The following is a 22,905-nucleotide window of genomic DNA, read 5'->3' as shown; positions in this document are numbered from 1 at the left end:
GTGTAAGTTAAATAAGAATAGAAGGCCTCCCTTGTTTTTAAAGACATGTGAACTGGCAAGCTGACTAACAAGTCTTTTCTTTTCTAATTGTGTTAATGGTTTGTGTAGAACAGTTGTACACGCAGCCAAGATATTTTAATTATGATCTTTGTTATGGATTATTTAGAAAGGCTTTTTCAATTCTAAATAAGACATGTTAGCTGTAATCTGAATACAAATTTTTTACCATGGTGACATCAAATAAAATAATATTAAAAGCATACTGAATAGAGATGTCAGCGTGACTCCTCTACGTGTCTGCCCAAACAGGAAACTTTTGTGGTTAGCTAAAAGCCCACCACATTTAATGAAATTTTGTATTGGGATTATTGGTCTTTTGGTATTTTTTATTCAACCAATCAATTAATCAATCAAATTTTAATTGTGTAGCCCATACTCACAAATCACTATTGGCCTCATAGGTCTTAAAAAGGTGCTACACTCTCGGCCCTTAACCCGCGACAAGAGTAAGGAAACACACAATACCATTAAAAATGACAATCTATATGGTGTCACAGCTGCTGCATGTCTCTTCTTTTGACTCCCTTACTGTATGTCCCTGTTGACTCAGAAGATGTCCCTGATCTGTTCCCGTTTCTCAATTTGCTTATTTGAAAGGTTTTTACCAAACAAAGTGCAGCCACTCAGCCCACACATCAAGGCTTTAATTACACAGTTGATCTTTTGCCAGACACTACTCTCCTCTTTGATGAAGACTGCACACTTTTTACGGGTTAAAAGAAAATAGCCATGGAAAAAATACATGGAGGAATCACCTGGAGCTGGATCTCCTTCCTTTTCTCCTTTTGGTTTCCGCTTTTTCTGTACTGTTAAGAAACCCAGGTCTCTTAAGTGCTGCATTGTGTAGGAAATCAAAATATAGACACTGACCATTTAGTCATGTGGATGTTACTGCTGTGTTTCAAGGTCAATCACTGGTCTCATGGACCTCAGTTACATCCTCATGGTCCAACTTTGAATTTGTCGAATGCTTCAATTTTATGAGCCAATACCTGCACCTAAAGGTATTCCCATCAGCCTTATCTACACTTGGTACACTAATAACAAACTAAACTAACATGGGGAGCATGGTAAACATTATGCTAAACATCAGCATTTTACCACTGTCAATGTGAGCATGTTAGCTGTCAATTATGGCATGGCTTATGGTTAACTTACTCCTATTTAAGTGTTAGCGGTAAAAAGGCAGAGGGAACACTTGTCCACTGGTCACATCCACCCATCCATCCATCCATCCATCCCACCCCTCTCTCCTCCACCCATGCAGGCTGGTGTCTGGTGTTTATGGGCCTCCTCAGCAGGCAGGGTTGTTTAACGAGGGCAGGGGGACGGCATGGCACTAATTGCTGTGTGTGATTTATACCAGGCTGGGACCAGGCAGGAGCACAGGCAGACAATGGCACTTTGAGAGCAGATGCTTCGCCCAATATTTACTTAACCCTCCGCTGGCGGGCCTGGCATCGGTGCCACTGACGATGCGTCTGTGGGGAGCCATTTCACTGCTCGCTGTTATGTGCAGCAGCAGGGCTGGAGCCATGTAATGGGAGAGGGAGCTGTATGTGAAGGTAGATTGTAGCAATTAGACAGAGGAACTTGATTGGTCTCCTGATAATTTGGGTTTCCAGGTGGAATTGTTGCTAGGTGATATAATCACAACCTGTTTTCAGAACAAAAGGAATTATCTTTATAGGGTTTATTTATTGAAGGCTACTGGGTTAAATGCTAAATATATACAAGAAAGCATAAATAAACTACATACCAAAAGCATTTCAACACTGACTTTTTTCTGCATGGATGAGCAGGGCTTCATGGCAATTATAGTATATTGAGTGTTGTTCTATATTGAGCAGCTTGATTTGTACAGTGCTCACTCCTCTGTCATGTGCTCGCAGTGATAGACACTTCCGTCCCACGCCTGTCTGCCTGGCTCGTCTCGAGTGATAGTCTGAGACATCTTGGGTTCTCGCATCCGCAACTCAATTAGTCACACCTCAGAGAAATTAGCGGCAAAAGATGCCATAGCATGCTCCTGAATCAGCTCAGTTCAAGTTGTTAAATATATAAATATATGAAAAAAACAAACAAACAGTGGATTGTGTTCAGCACACGAGCAGCCACATGCGAGACGATGGAAGGGAAAGAAGGGCTAGAAAATAAAGGAGGAGAGCCTGTTTCTGTCTCCACAGCAACATTGATTGATATTCTTCAGGTGGAGCAGCTGTCAAGCGGCCTGACCACTGCAAGCTAATGCTCTGCGGGGAGAGGGGGATGGGGAGAGGAGGGGAAGGGAAGGGAATCACCAAGGAAAAAAGCAAGAGATGAAAAGCAAGGAGACAGAATGGACAGCAACAAAGAGGGAGAAGGGGAGGGGAGGGAGATGGAATGGAAAAGCAATGATATAAAGGAAAAGGAGAGAGATCTTCTCATTGTGATTTTTGAGGCATTGTAGGAAAAGTGGAGGCTTCAGTGAGGATTTGATTACATGGTGGTGGAGTCATCCAGTAAACAAGCGTCGACATTCTAACCACTGGAGATGTAACTGGGATAAGAGGGTCAGAGTGTCAAGACTTCCCACCGACATGAGCTCAGTGTTGGTTGATGATTAAACATGTCACAAACTTCATCATTGTTTGAATGTGGTTAGCACTGGTTTTATATTTTCCTAAATTTATTCCAAGGTTCTTTTTACAATCAGTTTCCATACAACAATTATACATTTTGAATTATACAAATATTTATTAATTGAAACCAACACAGAACGTATACTCAAAGGTTTCAGCTAAAACCTATTGGTCTTTGATCCATTCTTAAAAAGTATATTATTTAGCTAATATGCATCATGTCTTAGTGTTCATGTAAAAATGCACATGTGTGTCAGTGTGCAGGTCCTTTAAATGTGTGTAGCTCGACCCTTAATATAAAGCTGGACTTATAAATGATTGTAGGTCTTAGTGAAAGGAGATTGTTTTGATTGATTCTGAAACCTTCACATGGAAGTTGGTCCAAAGCCAGTGCTGGTGAGAGAAGAGCGAGGCCTCAGTATTTCCTATGTGCCGATGGAGAACACGTGTTTATCAGTTTACATCAGCACCCATAATTACCCCAACATGTATACACATTTATGAGCCTTCAACACATCCTCATATTTATTGGTTGTTTTTGCAGGGACAGGTTTTTAATCTTGATTAGCAGGTAAATCAATAGATATTGATGTTTCACCTATATAAAGTATAATTGCAGGTTTTCCTGGGAGACATTGTATTATTATTATTATCTTTATAATTATAACACCGTGTAAAATAAAACAATTTCTATTTTACTCTGTGTCTGTTCATGAGTCAGTTGGGTTTGTATTTATCAAGATTCACTATTGCTGGAAGGTAATTAAGTGTTTACTCAAGTCCTGTAATTATTTATATTTTGAAGTTCTTTTATTTTAATTTAGTATTTTTATTTTATTTTACATTGTATTTCTCCTCCACTACATTTTCAGATTGTACTTAAAAAAAAAGAACTAACCACACTTAAATAACTTATTTGCTCAACCTTGGAAAGCTGAAACATTAAAATGCTGCTTTCACATGTATCCATCAGTAAGGATAAAAATACAATACAATTTAATATAATACAGGAACTGTCAGAGACATTTTGCCAACATAACAAATATTAATAAAATAATTCAAGTCCATCTCATAATGATGAACATAATTTGCATCTACCTAAACCTATGGAAACATTTGAATGTTGTATTTCTTACACTGTAGTATAACTATTTTCACAGATCTGGGTTACTTCTTCCATTACTCAGTAAACCTGTGTATGTGTCAAATCAAAATAAAAAAGTTTGAACACAGGGTTAATCTTTACTGTTCAGTTAACATTTTATAATTTCATTTGTTTATAATATAGACTATTTTCCTTGAAATAAAGCATTGCATTAGCAGATCAGGCTAATGGCAGATTTTATCAGTAGATAAGTAAAATCATCTCGCTCCACTGGCAGACTCTCAGCATCTTTTTATAGAAAATATGGTTTTACAGACTGAAGACCAGATTAAATGTCATGTCAACATGTAGTTTATGCAGTGTTGTAGATGAAGGCTGGAGCTCGGGGCCATGATCAGACAGGGTGACTCATTAGAGAGCAGCACTTTGTCTCTTCAGTTCCTTCAACATAATCACTGTAATGTGGTTTTCAGTCTTATCATTTATAGACTATCATTCACACAGCATGTTGCAGCGGTTTTAACCTGTTGGGATTTCTTCATGTTTAAGTTGGAGAAAGAACCGTTTGCTTCATCACTAGGTCATCATCACCAGTCTAATACAGAGCAGAAGAAGATGTTTTCTTTAAACAACTTCATTTTAACAGTCTACAGTAAATCTCTATCTTTATAGTCCCTTTCATTAAGTGTAAATGTATTCCATTAATACATTTGTTTTATGATGTAGCTGCACTAAAACCAGTGGTTTTGTTCTCTTTAATGTCTTTGGCGCAGTTCAGCACCATGGAGAGCTCCAGTCAGCACGGCTAGGAAGTGCAGTTCTTTTTTTCTTTCTTTCTTTCGTTCTCCCAAATGATGCTACTTGAATAAAATAGTTCTGTTTTAGATCAATACGTCTTAGTGCTCCTTAGGCTCAGTTTTACTATCACTTGACATGATATTCTAACTCTTGAAAGTAACAAAAAGTGAAAGATCATAAACATGCAAGATTCTTTTTTTATGATTTTCTGTGTGTGTTCTATAACAGTTACTGGGGGATTTAATTTCACCACCTATTAGTTATGTTTGATGTGAGGAAATAAGTGTGAAGGGTTGATTTTAACTTTGGCAGGCAAATCAATATATACATTGTGTAAAAGTGAATTTGCCAATATGTGAGCACATGCTCACAAAATGGTATTCTACAAAGCAGTTATTTTGTTCAGTTTGTATTTGTCTATAGGGCTTGTTCACAGTTTTAAAGTTCAAAATATATTTCTGTTTCAGTCTTCCAGCAGTGACCACATGCGCCTCCTCCTGCCACTACTTCCTCCCATTCTCCTTCTCTCACTCCTCTCTATACCATCATAGTTCTCTCACCACTCCCTCCTTCCCTCCCCTCCCCAGTGTGGCTCCTGAATATTTAATAAGCCTGAATTACTGAGGCCCTCAACAGTAATGACGGGAAAATCAGACAATTAAAGCAGAAGGGCTCCAGCTTTAAGTCTCACCTCCCCCAGAGGAGCCAGAGATTATTTAAAGTGGCACACTGTTTGATTATCTAATCCTCCTCTTGCCCCCTCTGCTTTACTCACACAGCAGCATCGCCTGCTTCACTTGCCACTGCAAATTACCATGAAACACCAATGAGCACTGTGTTTAAGTCCTTGTCCATAAGCAGGAATGCAGTGCCATGGAGACTCAGGGGAATTGCACTGTGGGAGTAACTCTTTTACACTCAGGTTATCACAGTTTAGTGGAGGGCTTGAAGGCTCATCTCGTTCTCACTTAGGAAATGTAATTAATAATCATGTTGCGATGTGCACATTTACATGAAAACCACATTACTTTGATTCAGAAATAGCTCTTGTGGGTGCACAGATAGTATTTAAAAGTGAGTGTCTGTGGTGTTGAAGAGACTGTTTGTGATGTTTCTCTTCCCCAAGTGCTGTAGGGTTAATCAAGCCGTTCCTTGTTTTTCTTTCAATCCTAAGCTTTCATCAAGCGTAAATGAACGGGGAAACAAAACAGTGAGAAAACACTGGATGGATAACCCTGACCTGGTGCAGGGAAACAGGCTCAACTCTTTCTCAATTCCAAAACAAAGCCTGTTTTGTTTTTGGTTTGGTGATGAGTAGAATTGTTGTCAGCATAACTTATTATCCAGATAAAGTGAAGGACTGTGATTGAGTAGATAGTAATAGCTTCCTTAATGCCTGCCAGTACACACACACACACACACACACACACACACACACACACACACACACACACACACACACACACACACACACACACACACACACACACACACACACACACACACACACACACAGAGAGGTTCTCACTGACAGAGATGAATATTCATGATTATACAGCTGAGGCTCAACAGTGGCTCATTTAGTGTTGGCCAGAGAGGGGCCAATGATAGCATTGTAAACACACAAGCACGAGGGGTTTAATAGCTCAACTCCAGTACTGGCTAATTACGCCACACGCATACACACACCCACTGATTGAAACACACAGGCAAAGCATTGAAAGCTAGTGTGATCAATGTGTGATTTCTCTCCTTAGTACAAACATTTGTCTGATTGAGGAAGTGCTTCCTCACAACAGACTGGTGGAGAATAGACACATATTGTCTGCCAGATGAATCCTGTGTACAAATATAGTCCATTCACACTCTGTCCATTATTTGATTCAGTTTCTGTTTGATGAGATAGTTTCATTGGTCTGTCCACACAGCTAGTGTGCCTGCAGTTTATGATGCTGACAATAGCCATCACTGTTGCTCTCTTACTGGGTACATAGATGACAGGTGTTTTTCAGTTAAAATATAAAAAAAACTCTCACACTCAATATATTCATGTCAGCACCCAAATAATTAACCAACACATTTCTAATACTGCCCAAGATTACTACAAAACGAACGGCTGCCATGCCGACGATCAAATCATTGTGTTGGAGATCTCAGATGTCTTGTGGAACATCACTCTGAACACAGACAGTATCTAAAATCTCTTCTAACATGACAGAGGAATGTGGGGCAACCGTGAGGCCAAGCGCCTCAGGGTTTAAGTCTCCCTGTTGCCTCCTGATTTGAATATCGTTCAACGTCTATTTGCATCTAGTTTTAATAGTGGTTTAGTCAGTCAAGCAGAAGATGACATCTTTATCTGTGGTTGACATATGAGGCCGTTAGCCTCAGGCTAGCATGTGTCTAGTTAATGAGCAGAGGGATGCTGCTGCTGATTAGGAGCGGCAATAAAAAAATAAAAAGCACAGTCTCCTACTCTGACTCGGCTCTCAGATACTGTAGGTAGCCCACGAGACGCTGCTTCAACTCTGTCGTCCAGGTGTGATGAGAAATTAGGGCAGGTGCTCAGTTTGTGTGTGACTCCCTGTACTCCTGTATTTTTGTGCTTATGAAGAACATTGATGAGATATCTAAGCTTTTTCCTAATTGAGTCATAAGAACATTTTTACGTGTCCATGTGCAGTTTTATGGTTAATTAGGTACAATATGTTTAGCATCATTTGACTTACCTCGTCTCTTTGATTAGATCAGTAGCAGCTTTTCTGAAGGGTAGAGATCTACCTTTAAATGCCTAAAGGTCTGACTTGACATCTTCAAATGTCTTAGTTTTTAATGATGCCAAGATATTCACTGAAGTCAAAGAGATGCAGTGGTTCCTTACAAGTGAAAAGCTAGACCCTGATGATATGTGGCAATTTCGCAAAATAAATGCATACAATGATTATTTAATGTCAAAATTGTGGCTGTTTAATGATTTAGTTGTCACTGACAAACAATTGTCACTGTTTATGTTAACATGCAAATGTGTATGTTCTATTTTACATGTACATGTTATGTTGAATGTATTATTAAAGACAGTATTTGTCATTTATGGCAGGCTGGGTGTTGGATGAGGTTGTTGATGGGAGACACAAACATTCAGGTAATAAACCAAGACCATTCCATAGAACAACCTCTGCATGTACAGACAGTTAAGATGCTCACTCCAGCATTTGAAAGGGAAAATAACAACAGTACATTTAAAATATGGAGATTTTAAATGACAATTATTTGGCAGGTACTTTGCAATCAGTATTTCACTATAAGATTATTTAGATTTTAGCTGAAGAATGTCTGCACTATTGTATATTCTTGCATATGTCTTAACTGGACAGTGTACGTGCATGTTTGTCTTTACACCTCACCGCCATTTACAGCACTGGGAGGATTGCTTGCTAAGCGAATGGTGGCCAGTACGTTGCCATGGCAACCCCCCAGCAGCTGTCAGTGTGCCTCCTGTAAGAATGACAAATGATTTTTATTAAAGGGGCTCTAAATTGGTGGGATCTCCCTCTCTATAGAGATGCTTATCCTAGCCTGATCAAACTGGAGTCACTCTGCCAATAACTCTAACCGGGCCTAATTACAACACGGGCCCTCCTGGGCTCATCATACACTCATTATTACTCACAGACTGCACCGGCAATTCTGGCGCCAGACAGTGTGTGACATTCTCATAGTGAGAAACAGTATGGCGTCGCATATGGCAGTAAGATAGTGGCAGTTTTAGATTATTAAAAAGACGGTGCTCGCTAAATTTTCATTTTACGACATAGGAATTAAATTGACAGGGTTTTTTCATGGATGGAAAGATGCAATAATTCATTTTGTTACTATTGCATGAACAAATCATCTCAATCCATCATCCACCAGTCTCGTGGATTTGTGTTTATGTTCAGTATTTGTTCTCCTGTGTAAAGTGTAGCATTGAATGTTGCTGTGTTAAATTATGTTTTGCATACTAACTGTATTTAAGAAACTCCATTAGTGTTGTTGTACCTATCACCTTTGCCAAAATCTACTCTCAGTATTTATACACACAATATGTCAACACATTTTTCACTCATATAACCATTTTTTTGGTTGAAGTTAAAAACCATCTTAAGCCACATTTTCAAAAGCTACTCAGTGAAAACCACATGCACACTCATCTAACTGCCGCACGCACACATGAGAACATTTTTAGATGCAGATTGCTAATGGTTTTGTTAGTGTGCAGCCGTGGCCTGGATTATAAATTTTCTTATTTTATTTATTTATTTGTTTTGTCAAGCTGCATGACTTTAGTGGCCAAGGTTACGTTGACACTGTGGGCCCCTGCTGTCTCCAGGGACCACACTCTACTCACTAATACACTCCAAGACAGTTATACAATAGGGACACAGCGAGCAGAGTGATGAGGAAGCATTTTTTTTATTGATATTGTTTAGCTGACACCATGGGTTTTCCCATAAGTGGCATCCAGACTGTTGGAGTCGTTCTTCAGAGGAAGTTGCAGAGTGTAGGTTAGGATGTTCAAAATCATAGAATAACATAGATTGTGCCATGTATATGCACACCTGCAGTATGTACAATGGATTATCTCTATACAGAATAATTAATTATTAAAGCTTCTTGAATCTGAGGAAAACAGACAAGGAGCAGAGACAGAGGCGCTGGGTTCCTGTTCAGATCTGTCAGACCGAGCTGACATTTTTTTGATAATTGCTCTGCATGATCTGAATTAGCATATGAAAGTTGTGTCTTTTTTTCCCCTTCACTGGGAGCACACCGCTGTAAGCTAATTTGTAAGTCATTTTAGATGACAGAGAGTGGTTGTATCCCAGAAGTGCTCTTTCCCTCTTGATCTTTTTTTCTCTCTCTCTCTCTCTCTCTCTCTCTCTCCCTCTCTCCCTCCCCCTCCCTCCCTCCCTCCCTCCTCCCATTTTCATATTTCCTGTGCTCACGTCTCAATTATCAAACACTGGAATGACTCAGGGAGCCGAGGTAACTCTTTCAGCTGAACATGATGGGCAGATGGCCGCCCAGCAAGCACAGTCCAACGTGCTCAGCTTTGTCACCATGTGTCATTATATCCCACCTTATCGGACAGCCTTCCCTCTCAGTCCTTATCACATGTTAACCTGCATGTGTGTCCAGTGATGACACCAGTGCAAACTGTCCTTGATGAAAGATGTAACTACAGCAATATTTCTATTAGTAATTTAGGTTTCACTGGAAAGCTGCAAAGCCTCCCAGTTTGAATGAACAAAGAGTCCAGTTGCAGGCTCAGTGTGGCTTATATGGGGATTAATTGAACCTATTGAGAGAGGATCCACAGAAAGGGACTTGTGTTTGTGGCATCGTTGGTGCCAGAGCAGCTGGGTGGACAGAGGAAGGGAAGAGGAGAGGACTGATAGGCCTGCAGGCCACCTGGAGTGAAGTGAAGCCATAGTTTCCGAAATTTACACAATTCACCCAGGTGTGGACACAAACACATGTTCATATGCCTAGTATGCGCTCTCTCTCTCTCTCTCTCTCTCTCTCTCTCTCTCTCTCTCACACACACGCACACTGCAACAACAGTGGAGGCTGTCTCTCAGGCGGTGTTAGTATGCAGTAGGTGGAGCACAGAGGAGCAGGGAAAAGGGTAGTGGAGCGCCTTCGATCGTTATTATCGACCATGCATGCAGCTGTGTGCTGCATACACACATGCATCGAAACACATATTATGTTCACAAGACTTTAATATATGGACACATAAGCCAATGGGATTCGAGAGAACTGCAGAGGTACGAGCACACACAGAAATTGCCCTCAGCTACAAGGACATGCACACAGTTCAGTACACGTACAGTTATTACAGTGCACGTACAGTTATGTGCAATGTGTTCATTGAGGAATCAGGAATATAATAAAATACACTGAACCTGAACATTTTACTCATCTGCACTGTAGGCCTGTTGATGTAGCTCCTGCTGCGTTTGCAAACTGTAAGGTGCAGAATCTACTAAAATCAGAACTCATTACTGTACTCCCCTGTTCCTCAAAGGTAAAACAAAGCTCAACATTCTAGACTTTACAGGAATTTCCCTCGCAGCTGCACACATTTTCTCGAGGCCAGGCAGTAGCAGTAGTAAAGACACAGATGTTCAAACACTTAATGATGACGCCAAGTTTTGTACTGAATAAGAAATAGCACCCAGGTGCTAATTTACTTTTAGGGGAAGATACCAAAAGTTGAGGAGTCAAACTCCATTGTAAGGAGAAGGGCTTGTGATAAAAAGAGGTAGATGTTTGACACCACATCACATGATTTGTGATGTGGTGTCAAATAACATGTTATTTGTTATATCTTCATGTATCAAACATATGCTTAAGTAAGAAAATTAATAATGATCCTGAGCCAGTTTATTTCACTGGGAGACATGAGACAACCACACACTCCCACATGTAAACACGTGTGAGTATGTGTCTGTTTTAGCGCTCATTTAAAACACAGGCGTACTCCCCTCTCCCAGCCCCGGCCCTTTGTTGCAGTGACAGCCAGTCTGCTCTAATGAAAGCTCTGCTCATTCATAAGCCTGCCTTGTCAACCTTTCCTGCCAGGCAACTTTCAGAGGGAAAGAAGGGGAAGAAGACAGACAGAGGAGAAAGGAAAGACAGGAGAGACAGCCTGCATTTCTCTTTCCTTTGATATCTGCTTTCGTGGAACTGTTCCTTTCCATGAAAGTAAATCAAAACCAGTACGATTCAGATTTGATTACATTTCGTGTCCTTTCTCTCTGATTCAGTCTTACACGTACAGTATGGGTGTCTACTACCTCCCCTGTCCCCCTCCTTTACCACCGGTTGTCTGTCACACATGAGAGCATCTCGACCACAAGCTGAAAAAAGCCCTTCAGGATATCAAATCCATGGTCTCTCATTTCTAACTAGGTCAACACTTGCTCACAATAGCATCCTCGACACGTTCCTCTGTGTATTCCTCCCTCTCCTCCTCCTCCTTATTTCCCTCTGTCCTCTCAGTCACCCCTTTCTCATTGCACCATTAATGTAATCTGTAAATATATTGGAAGTCATCTGTAATTCTCTCCATCCACTGTCTGTGGACTGTCTGTAGGAAGCTCAAAGTTTATTTTTCCTCCAAAACATGTTAAAGATTCAGCTCATTTTCTGCTAAAATATATATATTTTTTGTATGTATGGGAGATTTATAGGCTTCACTTTTAGGCCTCTTCCCATTATTTCAACGTTCAATGTGCACAGGCCTGTACAAGCAGTCTTAATCAGTGTTAAACTGTCGTGACAGGACTAAATGAGAGTAATTCAACAGCCCATAAAGTCCACATTATGATATCTACCAATATTGCCAGAATCCCCCACCCTGCAGTGGCCCCATTTGATCCCCACCTCAGATTGGCTCCTCCATCATCAGGGGACATGAAAATTCCCCGGCAGCCACCAGCTACAGCACACATCACTCCTCATAAACACTGACTACCTCTCTCCGCTTCCATGTGTTCACACAAATTAGCATAACATTAGCATGATATTAGCACAGCCGACCTGCGCAGCCATGCCTTATCAAAGTGCTCTGTGATCCCTGGCTGCCTGTGCTTTAGTCTGGAGCTGAGAGAGGGAGGAGAGAGAGAGCGAGAGTTCCCCCTAGAGAGAGAGAGAGAGAGAGGGAGCGAGAGAGAAGAGAGCGATGAGCTACATGATAACGAGCTGTGTTACACTGCTACACAACACACCGCCTTGTCACAGCGCCTCAGAGCTGTGCTGAGCTAAATGGGCTGCAGCAGATGTTTGGTGACTACAATCACACAGCGCTGCGTACCTCACTTGACTTGCAAATATTTGCTAAGAGACTTCAATATTGGATTTTCTGTATTTTCTTCTTTTAGAATGTGTAAGGTAGTGATTCCAGTGCATAAAAATGAGCACACACACACATGCACACACTCGCACTACGTTTTATTCTCAGCAGCATGTTACTGTTGAATAGTATTTGTTGTAAAATGCTTGTGTGAAGTCCCGTGATGAAATCAGACGATAGTCTTTGTTTGTTCTTGTCACGTGTCACACACAATGTTTCACAAACATATTCTCATCTGTTTTTTTGTGTTCAGGATGTTTGTTGTCATTGCAATTCTGCTGTGAATATTCACACTATTCTTTATTATTTATTTTGTATAAAAGCCTAGACAGTAAAGCTGGGTGGGGAGTCAGTGGGGATCAATGAAAGATGAGGAGGTGATGGATTCAGCACTCCGTTAAGAAGGGGGTCTGCTGGGTTTGTGTTTTGTTGTCAGTCTGCAAGCTACAAATACCTCCTCTACAATATTCAATTATGTACTGATTAACCAGAGACAATATACAGTACTTACAGGTCACTGCAAGGTGACACTTCAGGTACTCATTGGCCAAAAGTTGTCATTTTAAATCAGTTACTATTTATTTCAGTGTCTCGGTTTCTCATCACGTCCACGGGAGCCCTGTATATCCTGGATGTGCAAATGGAAGATGGGCTGTACAACTACAGGTGTATGACACGCCATCGATACACAGGAGAGACCCGACAGAGCAATAGTGCCCGCCTCATTGTCTCAGGTAAGAGCGACGCCAAAATATCTGCATTATATAGTAGTTTATGGTGGTTATTTACAATATACTACGGCTCAACACAAGTAAACAAGTTGATATAGACATGGAAAATGTAGTCATTGATCTCTGGCTTTTTTTGTTTAGCTGTTGGTTTTGGTTGGTTTCCAACTGTCTGTGCAACATAACAGAGGAACATATTGAAATAAAGTCATGCTTGTAAAAAAAGATCCAGATAATGTGAGTAGAATAGAGAGTGACAGGAAGAAACACATGAATTAAAGAGAGGCTGACATGTGATAAAGGTCATCAGAATTGTGCCAGCACAGAGAATGCCCCCTCTTACCTTAAACCATTTAAAGGGACACGCCACCAAATTTACACATGAAGCTCAGTTTACTTGTCATAAAGAATATTTCTTAAACTGTGAAAACAGCTGTGCACTGTCATTTGTCACCCTGGACTTAGAGTGTGGCGTTTGAAAGGAATTTACAAGGCATAGCTTGCTACTGGAAATATAGGATCTTGTGCTTTAGCCATGCACAGCACCACAAGTCAAGACAGTTCAGCAAAATTAGAGGCCCAAAATAGATACTAGTCTTTAGCCACAAAGTGGATACGCTAATCTTCAATCATCCAATTTGAAACTCCCTGTGTTTTTATGATATGCATCAAAATTTGAGTTTCGAAATTGGTCAGAATTAATCAGCAAAAAAAAAAAATCAAACCTCTTTTAACTATTCTTTATTCCCTACCTTACAGACCCCACCAACTCAGCGCCCCACATCCTGGACAGCTTCGAGCGTCGTGAGGTGATGGCATCTCATCGAGTGGAGTTGCCCTGCAAGGCCTCTGGTCACCCCGCACCCAAGTACCGCTGGCTAAAGGACAACCGGCCTCTGGAGCCTGACACACGCTTCAGACAGAGTGTGACAGGCCTGCTGATAGAGAGAGCCCATCCCAGTGACACAGGGACGTATGTGTGTGAGGTGTGGAATGGCTACGGCAATGCTGAGGTGGTTGGCAGGCTGCTGGTAAAAGGTCAGTACCATTGGGTTGTTGGTAAGGTATTGGGGATGATTTCTATTTCTATGCCAAACAGGGAAAAGCAAGTGCTTGAGATCTTTAAGGTTCTTAAGGTAGCATATTTAGCACATTTCACTAATTATAATACCATGTACTTGTAATAATACTAGTAAAACAAGTGAGACAAAATCATCAGTCATGAACTTTGTATCCCACAGAGCCCCTGAAGGTGGTGGTGAGTCCACGGAAGGTGAAGGGCAGTGTGGGAAGCCAAGTTTCACTGACCTGCGGTGTAACCGGCTCCGAGGAATACCAGCTCTCCTGGTACCGTAATGGAGAGCTCATCTACCCCAGTAACAGCGTCCGCATGACAGGCGAGAACAGGGAGAACCTGGTTATGGCTGGTATGGCCAAGAGTGATGGAGGAGCCTATCAGTGTTTCGCCAGACATGGCAAGATGTCAGCCCAGGACTTTGTCCAAGTCATACTTGAAGGTCAGAATTCACAGTGTCTCTGAGAGAAGATATGTGGGTGGTGCAAGTGTTTTAATATGGATAAGTAACAAAATTAGCATGTATTTTCTCCTTAATTTGTGTAAATGCAAACTGTGTGTCTGCATGTCCCTGCACTCCTCTAGGGTAGACATGTTGTTTTGAGTGCTGCAGTACAGCAGAGGCCCAGCCTATTTGATTCGATTTTGTGAAAGAAGCTTGCATACTGTTAAAGGGGCTGGGGGTGCTGCAGTGTCTGCCTCCCATGACCACACCATGATAAGGAGAATATTGATAATCAATGATGTTGTGGAGCCAGAGAAAGGAGCTGTATTTATCTGCTTTATACTCTGATTCTGCTTTTTATACCACAGACAAGCACTGCAGTGAAAAGGCAAATCAAACTGGATATTTGAAAGGATTTAGATTTTTTTTAAGGCTTCAGTTATGCATTTGTATAATTTATTTATATAATAATAAAATGTCCATTGTCATGTGACTCTCCTTCCACTGACCAGATGGCACCCCCAAGATTCTGGCTTCATTCAGCGAGAAGGTCTACAACATCAATGAGTTTGTGTCGCTGTCGTGCACTGTGAAGGGCACGCCGGAGCCACGGATAACATGGACTCTGGATGACGAACCTGTCGTACGGGACAGCCGCCACCGCATCTCACACTACACCAACGCCGAAGGTCACGTAGTCAGCCACCTCAACATCAGCCAGACCCAGGTGCCCAACGGAGGGGTGTATCGCTGCATCTGCAACAACTCGGCCGGGACAGTTTCCTACCAGGCGCGAATAAACGTAAGAGGTGCTTGTCAGATCAACTCTTCCAGCACACCATCACATATACACATCAACATGTCTTGATTTGTTTCGGACTTGACGCATTTTTAATTGGTTTTGATGTACAGATGTTTAAAGAATGCCTGACTAAGTCTGTCAAGATATTTAGATTTTTAGTCCGAGGGATTGCTTGTTTCTCTGTTACGCTTAAAACCTGATGGTGCAGCCTTGGTCTGTGTCCACTTGATGGGACTAGGACAGGGACGTCCACAGGCTCCTGTAGTAGCTCTTCCCGCCATTAGTCACTGGTGTCAGCATTAACTTCTAATGCCCCGCTCCCTACACCTGCTGATAGCTTTATATTGGGACACCATTAAGGTGACTCACTGTCAGCTCGTGCAGTGCAGTCTGCTCTGTACAGGGACGTGGTTGGCTGGATTGCTGTTGTCATGTAGCAGTAATACTGGGGCACTCAAGCTTTCTGTGCATAGTGCACTGCCATTAGCATTGCTCTGTTGCAGAGAGGGAGGGGTACGGTCTGTACACTGATTGGTTTAATTTGATTGTGTTCATTCTTGCATGTTGTGAGGCTAAATAGGGTGATCCTCTAGCCCTTTAGCGAGGGTCCATGGATGGCAAATGCAGTCAAGCAATGAAGATAAATCTCCACAGGTGCCATTGCGGAGAAAGTGTAATGACTGTTTCTCACATCGTTGGCTCCTTAATCGTGCTAAAGAGGGTAGCAACCCAGTATATGCTTGTGCTCAGAGTACACTACAGAGCCTAGTTAAACTGTCTTCTGCAGTGCTTTAAAGAGAAGCCTAATAGTCCATTTCCCTGATAGGCATTGAGCTATGGAAGCCTGTTGGTTATTCTGCTGGTTTTTCACGTGTGTTAAGTGTGCGTGAAAGCCAGCAACATAAGTAATGGGTTTGATAAACGCTCCATGAGTGGAGAAAGGGAACATTCCACTCTAATGCTTGTCAGAGGCTATCACAGCCAGAACAGACTAGGTGGGGAAAAAAGTAGTATTCACCATAAGCTCAGACAGGAGGGTACATGAGACCCTGGTTCTGAGAAGGCAAAAAGCTAATTTGAATTTTAGAACACAGGACAAGATGGTGAATATCCCTTGTATGTTCGAAGGTATTTCGCACCAGTTCGATGTTTAGTTGCTTACCACCAGCAGGGATCACAAGCAGATATTAGGGATATATATCATCAGTTGCATACTTAAGTGTCATCTGGTGTTTCAGCCATTTAATCACAAGACACCCTCTGCTAAGGCAGTCCCACCGTAGGCTGAGGAGACCTGGGTGTGTGTCCCTACCATCTTGGATCTTTCCTCCTGATCCACAGCCATTGGCTGCAGCGTTCTGCAGTCCCTGATGTTTCTTTCATTTTCTGGTGCAGGGCTTGTCTGTGGATTCCTAGTTCTTTGACCAACCTGAAAAGAAAACAGAGCAGAAAGTGTAAACTGAGTCCAATTTTATTTAAGAGTTGACTGAACACTTTTCCATGTTGATACTTAATCAGGCAGTCTGAAACTCCTATCTGGTAATATTTCTATTTGTTACTATTTGAATGAATTAAGGCATGTAAACTTTGTGTTGTCTTGAAAACACACACACCACAGCACAGCTATCTTTTATCCCACCCCCCTGCCTCAAAATCATTTTAAGAGAGTTGTCTCTCCAATGTGTCCTTCAAGGGCCTGCCAGCATCAGACCAATGAAAAACCTCACTGCCATCGCTGGGCGGGATATGTACATCCACTGCCGTGTCATTGGCTACCCGTACTACTCCATCAAGTGGTACAAGGACTCCAACTTGCTGCCGTACAATCACCGGCAGCGGGCCTTCGAGAACAACGGCACCCTGAAGCTGTTTGACGTGCAGAAGGATGTGGACGAAGGAGAATATACGTGTAATGTGCTGGTGCAGCCTCAGCTCTCCACTCACCAGAGCGTCTACGTTACTGTGAAAGGTATGGACCTCAGTCTGATCTGTCTTCAGTCACCTGGAACTCTGCATAATAAACCTGGGACTAACATTCAGAAAAATTAAATAAGATTTAGTTGCTGTAGCTGCGTGTAATCACAGCTACTCCATCATGATTATTACCAATCTCAAGTGTCAAGTAAGCAGCGGAGGGCATTTATTTGAGATGGGCAATGACACTCTATAATATACCCGAGTATTTCTTGAGTACATTCAGGGTAGTCCATCATTAATCTCTCAGTCTGCGGTTACTAAAACAGAATCACTTCATCAGTCTGCATCCTGACCCTGGTGTGTTTTTCCATCTGGCACACGTGCTGTACGTCACAATAAGAGATACATTAAAGCATCACCTTGGTATCTACCTTTCCTTGTAGAAAACACAGATATGCAATGGGATACATGTGTATCACAGCCCATAAAAACACACACACACACACACACACACACACACACACACACACACACACACACACACACACACACACACACACACACACACACACACACACACACACACACACACACACACACACATCACTGATAGCAATGCCCCATCTCCATCATCCAGCCAGTTTATCTGGAGCTCATCTGAATATGCAGTGGGACCGAGCTGAGCCAGATGATGATAACCTCAGATGGCTCTTCTTTCTTCAGTGACGATGCATAATTTGAAATGTCCCCCCCCCCCCCCCCCCCCCCCCCCCTTGGATCTCTCTCTCACACTCTCTCTCTGGCGGGTCTTGACGTGCTAACGAGTGTGCGAGGGGGAAATCACACACCGTAGACAAAGCTACGGCGCCATTCCGACTCAGCTAATTTGCCTCTCAGCTGCTTAGCATTCCACCGCTGCCGAGAGGGAATCCCCAGGAGCCTATTATCCCTATTTTGTTGTGAATTAAATAAGCGCTGAAGTGCCGCTTATTCCAATGTTATTTTAAATCATTAATTTTCCAAAGCATCTGGTTCTCACGATGGCTACGGTGTCCCCAGAGAGCGAAAAGAGAGCGAGGGAGAATGTTACATGCATGTTGTTTGAGAGAGAATTCAGCTGCTCTACATGGAGAAGGGTAATAAAATATTTCTCTCATTCGTGCAAAATCATAGCATAATGTTATATGGAGAAGAGGGTGATGAAGAGAGAATTATTTAATCAACTACTGAGTTGCCATGGGAGTGCTTTATAAAGTAGCTCAGCCATGACAGAATCTCAGCTGAGGTACTTCTGAGGCTGGAGTCCTAAACCTGTTGTCTGTTGATCAAATTAAACCTAAATTTTAGACATGTAACCCACAGGCTTAAGGTACACTCCAATAGGGGAAATTAATCTGCATGTCTCCCCCACAGTCCCGCCCACCATCCACCCCTTTGAGTTCCCCCGGTTTTCCATTGGCCAACGAGTCTTCATCCCCTGCGTGGTCATGTCTGGCGACCAGCCCGTCTTCATCACCTGGCAGAAGGACGGCCGGCCGATCCCAGTCAGCCTTGGTGTCACCATAGACAACATCGACTTTACCAGCTCCCTGCGCGTCTCCAATCTCACACTGATGCACAACGGCAACTACACCTGCATCGCACGCAACCAGGCAGCCGCCGTGGAACACCAGAGCCAGCTCATTGTCCGAGGTGAGGAAGGGGACATGAATTAGGAAGGAGGGACAGAGGTGAAGAGGAAAAAGAAAACAATCTCTTTTAGTCTTTTCTTGCATCTTGTGCCGTTTGCCACCAAATATACAACTTTCACAGATTATCTGTCGAATTGTTGTTGACATTTGATGTCTGTTTGTGTCAAATTTAGTTTTAATTTGAGTATGACAGCCAATAATTATATCAGATTTTCCCCTTATTTTTATCCCTGGTTATAATAAAGCAACCTATGAATCATATGGTCACTTGTCTTTCAGTCCCTCCCAAATTTGTGGTACAACCTAAGGACCAGGATGGCATCTATGGAAAAGCGGTGATACTAAACTGCTCGGCAGAAGGTTATCCTGTCCCTACCATCCAGTGGGAGTACTCTAAAGGTAACATATGGCACATACACTTTACATTCTGTATAAACACACCTCTCACCGCCCCAGGTTTGGTGAAAGTGTTGACAGTCGTGCTGAATTTGTGTATGTTTCGATTTATTGTCCTACGGCAAAACTTATTTTTTGAGGTAGATGACTTATTTCTGAATGCCAACACAACCAATATAATGTCCACAGCCTTAAGGTTGTATGCATACAAATACTCACTTTCAGTTCAAACAAGCACTATGAAATGAGAGACAGCAAGGGTTTTATTCTACACGTTTTAATTCAGCCTTTACCAATAGCAGTGATTCTGAAAACAAGGATTTCCCCTGTAATGAGTGACCACTGCTTTTACTTTTGTCAGTTTTGATTTGGTTACTCTTTATAATATGTAACTGAGGCTCATATGGTGACATGGTTTATGTGTTGTTCATTCAAAAAAAAGTATTATCAAACACACAGAAGGCAAAATACATTTAACCCTGCCAGCAACTTGTCTCATTCCATTCAGTGGTGTACGAGGATCTGGGAATCATGCTGCCTTTGATGAATTTGAAACAAAGATTAATGTTAAATTCAATTCTAAAGTGTGAGGGCAAAATTTAAGTGGTTGTTTCTTTTGTCATGCTCCACCCCTCCATAAAATTTCATGAAAAACAGTAATTTTGGTGTAATCCTGCTAATATACAAATAAACGCAGATGAAAACATGCCAGAGGTAATATTTATATGAATTCATCTGGACACTAAGTTTAACCATAAGTAAAACTAAGAATGTCCTGTTTTTACGCTGAATGTCAACAATATTAGGTACACTGGTACGATAATGCAATCCAGGACAAATACTGTTCAATAAAGTCCACTTTCATGATGTCAAGATCCTCAGGGTTTGTTTTAAATGCTAGTTCCATTACATGTTGGCATACACTGAAGTACAAACATTTACAATTGAAATGCAATGACAAAATTATATAGCCTCCTTCCATTATTGTTCATTAGTCACTCTTACAGTGTCTCTTTCACACACTGATATAAATAGGGACATAACCCTTTATAAAGCGATCATATTCGTGGTGAATGACTTTGCTCTAAGCATTTCTATGAGAATGGAGAAAACAAAATTGTAAGCCAGTGTAAGTGTCCGTCTAAAACTCTGTTAACACTCGCTCTCTGCTCTGTGACAGGTGCCGGGGTCCCTCAATTCAAACCCATCGCCCTCAACTCAGGCTTTCGGATCGAGGTGCTGGTCAACGGCTCTCTGCTCATTAAGCATGTGCTGGAAGAAGACAGTGGCTTCTACCTGTGTAGAGTCAGCAACGATGTCGGAGCTGATGTCAGCAAGTCCATGTATCTCAATGTCAAAAGTAAGTCTCGTGGGAAAACAGCACCTTTCTACACTGAGGAGCGTAAATTCAAAAACATGTATTCAGTGTTGGTCCGTGCTATAGATGGTCATGTCTGCCTTCGATTATCTTAGTATTTATGGTAATGTCCCATATGTGCTGTCACAAAATGATTACACCTGACTGCATCTAGTCCACTCCTCTGTTGTGGGCTCAGGTGCTGGTAACATTAAAGTAAAACATTGTCACTGAAGCACAGAGGTCAAGTGAGTTGATCTGGAGTGGGCTTTGTCTGTGACAGTCAGGCCACCAGCAAGATGCCATCATGGTGCTTGCTCTGTGCTTTCTGCCTGACTGAATCCCACGAAAGCAACGCACACAGCCATCCCCACCACATCTCTTGGAAGAAAGTACAGCATTTATCCGCTGTGTGGCTAAGGACTTAGCTCCCCTCCATTAAGCCTTGAATTCTGCATGCAGACAGGAGCTGCCATGTGGAAAAGAGGGGCTGAGGGATGGAGAAAAAGGGGGTTGAAAGAGAAATGCCTTATCCACAAATGTTCCCCATCTCCCTGTGCCTTTCTTTCTGTTTTCTGTCATCCTCCCTTTCCTGTGCATGAGATACAGCCATTTTTATTTTATATTATTAACTCTCTCTTCCTCTAAGTACATTCATGTCCCTCCCATCATGTCTATCCGATGTGAAATGTAAATTTTGGGCTGCTACATCACAAAATCAAAGGATTGGACCTAACACCCGTCATGCTCACATTACCACATATGCATGAAATACAGTTATGCAACCACCTTTTTCAGCTTCTAACCAATCATAGATCACCAAAAATAGTTTTACGGTAACTTTAGTTGTAATTGTTGAGATATGTCTTGTACAAACCCATTATTACATATGATAACATAAATTAAGCAGTTTATTTTACCAAGGCATTTAAATTCATGAATTTCAATCAGAATTATTTATCTAGTAATATTTCATTTTTTAAACAGGAAGACTGCCCTCTTCAGGTTGAAAGAACACTTCATAAATAATGAGTGTCTAATACATGATTATTCACTATATCTTCTCAAAAACAGAACTGCTAAAAGCATGGATCTGACAGTCTACATACACCAGGACTTCCTCTATAGCACAGACAGTGTCACAAATAATGTATTTCTCAATTCCATGAAGATACAGTTCTTCATGGTTCTGTATGGGCTTATGATCGTGGATTTACGTGTGTGTGTGTGTGTGTGTGTGTGTGTGTGTGTGTGTGTGTGTGTGTGTGTGTGTGTGTGTGTGTGTGTGTGTGTGTGTGTGTGTGTGTGTGTCTACTGTGGCTGGGTGCTCAGTTTGATCTGTCACTGCAAGATGAGGCTTTTGGCCTTGTGGCTCTTATCAAGCCCGAGCAGAGTACTCCCTGCTGAGTGTCTCACTGTCTGCCAGCCGCAGCCAAATAGTCAACATGACCCCTCTTGTCTGACTCCAGCCCAACATGCTCCCTCACAAACATGCATGCACCAACTCTCAAACCAACTCTGTTTAGCCCTTTATGTCATTCAAATGTTAGTCACAGTTCACATGTCTTTGAAAAACATACATTTGAAGTGTATTTGTAATTATCTGGTAATTGCTAAAATAATGTATACATATCCAGATCAAGAGGTTTCACTTCTTAAAGTCCTTACATAGAAGTGTAGATTGAATCCTCCACACTTTTTTATTTTACAACACTTAATGACAACATCCTATATGATATATACTATATATCACACTGTCTTCTGGCCAATCAGAGTAACATTACCATATTGCAGGATAGGATTACTGACACATATGGGCAATATGACAATTTGGCAACTGAACACTGAGACAGCATTTTACTGTTGATTTGTCTTTATGGCAAATATGTTTACATGCTGCTTATAAATAAATTGCATGTATTGAGCCACAAGTCAATTAAATGCGTTGATTTCTCACGTAAACTTATCTTAATTTACAGTTTAGATTATCATATTGCTTATTGGATCTGA

At 41.7% G+C, this 22,905-nt stretch overlaps 1 protein-coding gene across 7 annotated transcripts in view; it reads left to right on the top strand.

The window, feature by feature from the left end:
- The window catches only part of dscama (Down syndrome cell adhesion molecule a), an 86,640-nt gene that overhangs the window by 39,239 nt on the left and 24,496 nt on the right, over nucleotides 1–22,905 (top strand). For 3 of the 7 annotated variants that reach the window (XM_034606709.1, XM_034606705.1, XM_034606706.1), the window contains exons 4-12: nucleotides 7,682–7,726; nucleotides 13,072–13,218; nucleotides 13,972–14,250; nucleotides 14,454–14,729; nucleotides 15,245–15,541; nucleotides 17,228–17,503; nucleotides 18,865–19,143; nucleotides 19,422–19,541; nucleotides 20,719–20,898. In XM_034606709.1, coding sequence (XP_034462600.1) covers nucleotides 7,682–7,726; nucleotides 13,072–13,218; nucleotides 13,972–14,250; nucleotides 14,454–14,729; nucleotides 15,245–15,541; nucleotides 17,228–17,503; nucleotides 18,865–19,143; nucleotides 19,422–19,541; nucleotides 20,719–20,898 — 1,899 coding nt within the window. Of the gene's footprint in view, nucleotides 1–7,681; nucleotides 7,727–12,166; nucleotides 12,418–13,001; nucleotides 13,021–13,071; nucleotides 13,219–13,971; nucleotides 14,251–14,453; nucleotides 14,730–15,244; nucleotides 15,542–17,227; nucleotides 17,504–18,864; nucleotides 19,144–19,421; nucleotides 19,542–20,718; nucleotides 20,899–22,905 lie in introns of those variants that run through there. The other 4 variants (XM_034606708.1, XM_034606707.1, XM_034606710.1 and 1 more) reach the window with 3 other exon arrangements.

The sequence above is a fragment of the Hippoglossus hippoglossus genome, chromosome 14 (genome assembly GCF_009819705.1).
Source record: "Hippoglossus hippoglossus isolate fHipHip1 chromosome 14, fHipHip1.pri, whole genome shotgun sequence".
NCBI classification, from domain to species: Eukaryota; Metazoa; Chordata; class Actinopteri; order Pleuronectiformes; family Pleuronectidae; genus Hippoglossus; species Hippoglossus hippoglossus.
Note: the sequence above shows the minus strand (reverse complement) of the source record. Positions and strands in the feature narration are given on the sequence as shown.